The 7,106-nt window shown below is 38.3% G+C and overlaps 1 protein-coding gene across 5 annotated transcripts in view; it reads left to right on the plus strand.

Annotated features, from left to right (window-relative positions):
• spop (speckle type BTB/POZ protein) overlaps positions 1-6,686 on the plus strand; it is a 91,103-nt gene extending 84,417 nt beyond the window's left edge. For all 5 annotated transcript variants that reach the window (XM_016515757.1, XM_016515756.1, XM_016515759.1 and 2 more), the window contains 3 exons: positions 2,595-2,717; positions 5,597-5,739; positions 6,298-6,686. In XM_016515757.1, the coding sequence (XP_016371243.1) occupies positions 2,595-2,717; positions 5,597-5,739; positions 6,298-6,442 (411 nt within the window). In that variant the 3' untranslated portion in view covers positions 6,443-6,686. The remainder of the gene's footprint in view (positions 1-2,594; positions 2,718-5,596; positions 5,740-6,297) is intronic.
• The last annotated feature ends 420 nt before the right edge of the window (positions 6,687-7,106 follow it).

Genomic DNA, 7,106 nt, shown 5'->3' on the forward strand with positions numbered 1-7,106 from the left:
ATTGCCCCCCATAGCCCCCCACTCTTACAGCTACGGGGGCTGGGACGCATTCACACTAAATACTCACGTGTGAGCCACATCTCTGAGTGTCACAGTCGCGGACCGACTGTGCAGACCTATCGGTGTATTAGGCTATAGTAAGATACCACGAGCAGACTGCTCCGTACGTTTTCGCATCGCTCTCGCGGATGTCAAACACTGATCGATCTGCGCCTTACTGACGTTGATTAGATTAACCCTTTAGGTATCGAAATTTGGTACCGAACGACGAGACGTTTTTCGATACTCGATGGTATCGAGGCAATTCGGTCGGTGCCTAAAGTATCGAACTCGATACCCAACCCTAATTATATGGACCCAAAAAAAAAAACACTCTAATTTTGTGTTCCACAGAAGTCAAATACACCACTGTTTGAAAGTTAGAGGTCAGTAAGTTTTTTTTTTTTTTTTGGTTGGTTGGTTTTGAAAGACGTCTCTTATGCTCACCAAGGCTGCATTTCTTTGATTAAAAATACAGTTAAACTGTAATATTGTGAAAATATTACGTTTTAATAATGAATAATGTTTTCTATTTAAATATATTGCAAAATGTAATTTATTCCTGTGATGGCAAAGCTGGATTTTCAGTCATTATTCCAATCTTCAGTGTCACATGATCCATCAGAAACATCTAATATGATGATTTGGTGCTCATTTCTTATAATTATTAATGTTGAAAACAGTTGTGCTGCTTAATATTTTCATGGAAACTATTTTTGGGGATTCTTTGAATAGAAAGTTTAAAAGTGCCATTTATTTGAAATAGAAATATTTTGCAACATTATAAATGTTTACTGTCGCTGTTGATCAATTTAATGTGTCCTTGCTGAATAAAATTATTCATTTCTTAAAATCTTACTGACTTACTTGAATGGTGATGTTTGGAATTATATGATGAGTGAATTTTCGGTAATACTTTAAATTATTGAACACGCATTCACTATTAACTAAGAGTTTTCCCTCAGTAAACTCCTAATTTGCTGCTTATTGATAGTAGTTATATAGTTGTAGTAGTTAGGTTTAGGTATGGGGTAGGGTTAGGGGTCTAGAACATGGTCATGCAGAATAAGGCATTAATATGTGCTAAGTACTAATAAACAGCCAATATGCTTGTAAAATGCATGCTAATAAGCAACTAGTTAATAGTGAACTAGTGAATAGTGTTCCTCAATCTAAAGAGTTGTCGAATTTTCATGTTTGGCAACCTGTACTTTTGTAGTTTTGGTCATAGATTTGAATAAACAAAAGCATCACCACAAACTTTCCTTTTCTTAGTGACTGAGCCTCTTCAGTTTTACCTAGGTACATTTGTTACTAGTTTTTGGTGATGGTACTCATATTGACACAAAAGTGCCACAGTTCATTCATAGCAAAAACTGCAGTCTGCAGGGGGAGGGAGGTAAAACAGAAAGCCTGTGACTTTAGGCTACACAGACTTTTATTTTCTGTAATAGCCTTTAATAAATAGTTCTGTTTGCTTTTGAGTGAACTTTTTCATTTGACCTTGCTGTGTTTCTGTGTCTGCGGGTGGGGTGGAGTTCCTAACAGTTGCTGGATTAATTGGTTTAGCTGTGATGGACGGGCCGGGACGGAAAAGCCTTTGTTACCAGCACGACAATCAACAAAGCGCTTGTGCTCCGGCAGCCTTGAACAGAAGAGAGAAACTCTCACAGCACTCATTCTGGAACATTAATCAGGGCAGGAACAGAAAGGGAATGAGGCTTTCTGAACTATACATTAATTTGCTTTTTTGAGTGACTCTGTCCTTTTGTGCGCGCATATGCTCTCATACGGTGGAGGTCAGTGGTCGTGTGAGTTTGGTGTAGGGCGCTCAAGGGACAGCGCAGGAGCTCATAAGAGGAAAGGCCAGACTCTGACACAATTACACGTTATGCTTTTACAGCAGTTTCAACAACCTGAACTGCATCAGTTCCAATTACATCACATTTTAAACCTCCAAAAGCGCTCAATGACACAGAGTTGAATAAATTCTAGATTGTTTTAAGGCCTGCGTAAGCTTCACTTTCCACGTTCCGTTCTGTTCCGTCTCACGCACAGCTTTCAGAGTATAGTCAACTGCGGATGAGTTATTATAATCTGTTGATATATTAATTAATATTTTATTATTATTATTATTATTATTGATGCTATTTTTTATTATTGTTATTGATACTATTATTACTATTAATACAATAATTACATTAACAACATATTATATATTTTTTAATAACGACAACAAAATAAAAATATTAATTATCATCATCATTATGGATACTACTATTGTTATTAAAGAATTACAACAATGACCCATTATTATATTATTTTAATAATAATACCAAAAACAACAGCAACATAATAATAATAATAATAATAATACTTCACTTTGGGTTTATCCATCAAGTTCCAAACATTGTTTGCCTCTGTTTTAGATAAAGCATTGCTGATTAGCACATGTGTAAAGAGAGTCTGTGGAAGTTGAGGAGTCTTGGGGGTTTTCTGACCTGACGTTCTGAGACTGTGTGATTGACAGGGTTCTGATGTGATTTGTTGTCTAGAACCGAGTTGAGATAAACGACGTGGAGGCTGAGGTCTTTAAAGAGATGATGTTCTTCATCTACACTGGCAAAGCACCCAACCTGGACAAGATGGCTGATGACCTGCTCGCTGCTGCTGACAAGGTGAGTAATGCTCGCACACAAGCAGTGGCGGTCTGGCCATCTGGAGCACCGGGAGTTTTCCCGGTGGGCCGGCCCAGTAAATGTAAAGAATGAATTACAGTAAATATACGTAGCCTATCCCTCCATCGGCCCAGACAAATGGCCCGTGCGGCCCATTTGAGACAAACATTCTAATTAATTTAGCGCGTTCTGGCTCAAAGCGCTCGTCAATGTCAAAATGTTTTAACCAATCAAATTGAAGAAGGCGGGATTTACTGTTCACAGAAGCTGAGCTGAGCTGCGCTGCGCGGCATTTGAATGCGAGCTGAGGTAAGATGTAAACAACTAAACATGATGAGACAATTCAGCAATATTTGCCAACGGTTTACAAAAATTGTTTAACGACAGACAATAAATTTCAGGCATGCAAACTGCATGGCCTACTGGCCTTTTCGAATTTCTCAGATTTTAATGCCATTTACATTGTTTGCCACAGTGTATATAGAAACATTAATGTAGCCGTTTTCAGCATACGTTTGTATATCGTTACATTTCTTCAGAAATTTCACGTGTCTAAGAAAATGTTTCAAAAAACTGTAAAAATATAATTCTCAAACTTACTCTTGAACATTGTAAATCTGAAGACTTGCCGTGATTAGGAAAGTTTTATTTTTCTATTAAAGATATTTTAATGTAAATGTTTTAACGGTTTAATGTTTAAAGCTGCAGTCCGTAACTTTTTTTGGTTAAAAATGATCCAAAATCATTATTTGAGCAAGTACATAACCAGCCAGTGTTCAAAACTATCGCCTTACTTTAGCCCGATTCACAACGGTTAGCTTATAATAATGTTTTCTTATTTGAGTGGTACGGGTAGGTTACATTGTTTGCCACAGTGTATATAGAAACATTAATGTAGCCGTTTTCAGCATACGTTTGTATATCGTTACATTTCTTCAGAAATTTCACGTGTCTAAGAAAATGTTTAAGAGATTAGACTGTACAGAAGTTGAAATCTACAAGCTAATACACACACTATATTCACATAGTCACGTAATGCTGATGTTGTTAACATTAACAATTTGAGAATAAAGTATAACGATAATAATAATTTGCACGGTTTGATGTGATATACGTAAGCTAACCGATCTTTAGATTAAATCACCATTGGTAGCGCGATTTATTGTAATGCTTTTTTCCTCAGTTGGTCAGAACAAACGTGGCAGACTTATTACTTGTTCAGATGACAATATCCGGTGACAATTCTTATTTGGGTGATATATTCCAAGACTTAGGCTAGAATCTGTGATTGCGAAGTACAGTAAATATCCACACCGGTGCGGTGACTGACTGCCACACATACTCCTCAAAACATTAGATTCATGTGCCGCCGCACAACCCTTGCAAGGAAGATAATTCCGCACACAGCTGCAATTGCAGGTTTTAAACAGAGATGGCGACAAAGAGGCAAAACTTACGGACTGCAGCTTTAAATTTTTTTTTTTTTCTGTGATCAAAGCTGAATTTTCAGCGTCATTACTCCAGGCTTCAGTGTCACATGGTCTTTCAAAAATCATTCTAATATGCTGATTTGCTGCTTAATTATTTTCAATTATTATTTGTGCTGTTATTAATAATGGTTCTTATTATTATCAATACTGAAAACCGTTTTTGTTTCTTAATATTTTTGTGGAAACTGTGACACTAACTTTTTCAGGATTATTTGTTGAATACAAAGTTAAAGAACAACATTTTTATATATAAATAATTTGTAATAAGTATATTTTTACTGTCACTTATATCAATTTAATGCAACCTTGTTGAATAAAAGTATTATTATTATTATTATTTTAAATCTTATTTTAGACAATGGTGATGTATCACATTTTCCACAAAAATATGAAGCAGCACAACTGTTTTTAACAGTGATAAAAATCAGAAATGTTTTTCGAGCAAATCAGCATATTAGAATGATTTCTGAAGGATCATGTGACACTGAAGACCAGAGTAATTATGCTGAAAATTCAGCTTTGATCACAGAAATAAATTATTGTATGCCATATATTTGCATAGAAAACAGCTATTTTAAATTGTAGCTCTATATATTTCACATATTACAGTTTACTGTATTTTTCATCTTCATAACATTCTTCATAAAAAAAAGAAAATTGAAAGGCACACTAAAAACAGTCCACATTCTGCACTACATTCCAAGTCTTCTAGAGCAGAGCATTGTTATATGGACTGATATTATGGTAGGCATTTAACTTTAGTGATATTAAACTGTCCCTTTAAGAGATGTGTAAAAATATTATTTACAAATTGCCATATACACCAGGAAAGACAAGTTATAATGTAAAGTATGACAGACATTCATTAATGTTAGTTATAATAATTTTAAAAAATATATATTTTTTTGTATTGTGTTATATTTGTATGTTAGTAAGTGGTGTTAAAAATAGCTCTAATGAGCTGGTGGGTTTATGGTGTGGTGGGCCACTCTGTGCGAAAAAGTCCAGGGCCGCTTTTTAGCCCCAGCCTGCCCCTGCACACAAGCACCACATTTAGCTGTATAAATACCAAACAGCATTTTTTCTTCTCATCTAAGAACAAAAATTTATATTTTTTTATTAAATGTCAATGTCTTTGACATTTAATGACAACGTATTTCTTTTTTTCTTCACACTATTGCATTCACATCACATTTATTTTCTTGGCAGACACGCCAACAAAAAATGACCAGAATGTACATGTGTCGTAAGCTTCAGCAGCTAGCAAAAATGATAATCACATTTTAAAACAGCCAATATCTGCCAATAGCAATGCAACATCTGCTTTGTTTTGACAACACAAGCTCACAGACACACATTTTTATTGAAGTGCAATCTCTCTGTCTTTAGTATGCTCTAGAGCGGCTGAAGGTGATGTGTGAAGATGCTTTGTGCACCAGTCTGTCTGTGGAAAACGCAGCAGAGATTCTGATCTTGGCCGACCTGCACAGCGCTGACCAGCTGAAGACACAGGCTGTCGACTTCATCAACTAGTGAGTGCTACTCCTGTCAGGCTAGTAGCCGATTAATCGGCAAAACCGATGAATCGGTCGACCTCTAATACCAGTGCAATGGATACATTTTGAGCAAGCACTTTCAAACGAACTTTGAAAGCTTGATAAATTTTTTTTTTGTCTGTATTCTTTTCCACTGACTCATTTACAAACACAAGCTTTTTCATACACATTCCCCCCCCCCTCTTGTTTACTTCCAAGTTATTTTGGAAAGCTTGTGTTTGTAACCTGTTCTTTGTGGATGGCTGACCGTGCGGTGACCTTTTAGCGTTGGGGAAAGTGGAACGGGCATCTGCCCGCAAAGCCCGCTGTCGACACTGCGAGCAAGTGCTGCAATTAATGCCAAGTGTTTGGGGGCAACAGTATAGTGGGGTTAGAGGGAGGTCAGCGTCTCACACACAAACACACTCCGGGTAAATGTCATTAAAGGCCTTTTTTGGTGTGCGTGATAGTGCAGTGCGAGTGCCCTCGGGGTGCTGAGCTCAGCGAAGAGGATTGTGCCCTCAATGTTTCTCTCTTTCTTTCTCTCCCTCCTAGCCATGCGTCCGATGTGATGGAGACCTCAGGGTGGAAGTCAATGGTGGCGTCCCATCCTCACCTGGTTGCTGAGGCGTATCGTTCCCTGGCCTCCGCCCAGTGCCCTTTCCTGGGCCCTCCTCGCAAACGCCTCAAACAATCTTAGTGCTGTCCCTTACCATTACCTAACCCGCACACTACACACACTCACACAACTGCCTACAAAAGGGCGGGGGAAGTGCTATTTTAGATTTACAACCCCCCCCCACCCCCCCACCCCCAAGCTCTGTCCCTTTAGATGCCTAAACCAGCTCTTGACCTGCCCCTCCCTTCACGTTATCCAGACAGACCCCTCCAGCGCAGAGGACCCTCTTTGTTGCTGCCCTACCATCGGGTTTCTCAGTGTTGGGGAGTGTTTTCTATCCCAGAGTTTCTGTGATTCTGTTGGACCAAGGATTCTTGAGCGTGGGCGGATGGATCAAGGTTGAGCTTTTGGTTGGTTGGATTAAGACTGGACTTTTTACATTACTCTTCCCACTGGCACTATTGTGTGCTCTCCTTCACTGTGTGAACCGGTTCTCCATCTCCGCTTCATCCCTCCTTTAAAACTGTGTGACCGGCCGATAGACATTCCCCTTTACAGTCATGGATGGAGGGATTTTTCTCTGAAAAGGAATAGAGGACAAACTCTGTTATTGTTGAACTCATCAATAGGTAGCATGTGTCTTCGTAATGACGACATCAGCGTTCAGTAGATTCCTGTGTGATTTTATGAATCCTGTGTGACAACAAACAGCTTTGTCCAGAACTGTCCACTGTTTCGTGAGAAA

The sequence above is a fragment of the Sinocyclocheilus rhinocerous genome, unplaced genomic scaffold (genome assembly GCF_001515625.1).
Source record: "Sinocyclocheilus rhinocerous isolate Xijiao unplaced genomic scaffold, SAMN03320098_v1.1 scaffold1709, whole genome shotgun sequence".
Taxonomy (NCBI): Eukaryota; Metazoa; Chordata; class Actinopteri; order Cypriniformes; family Cyprinidae; genus Sinocyclocheilus; species Sinocyclocheilus rhinocerous.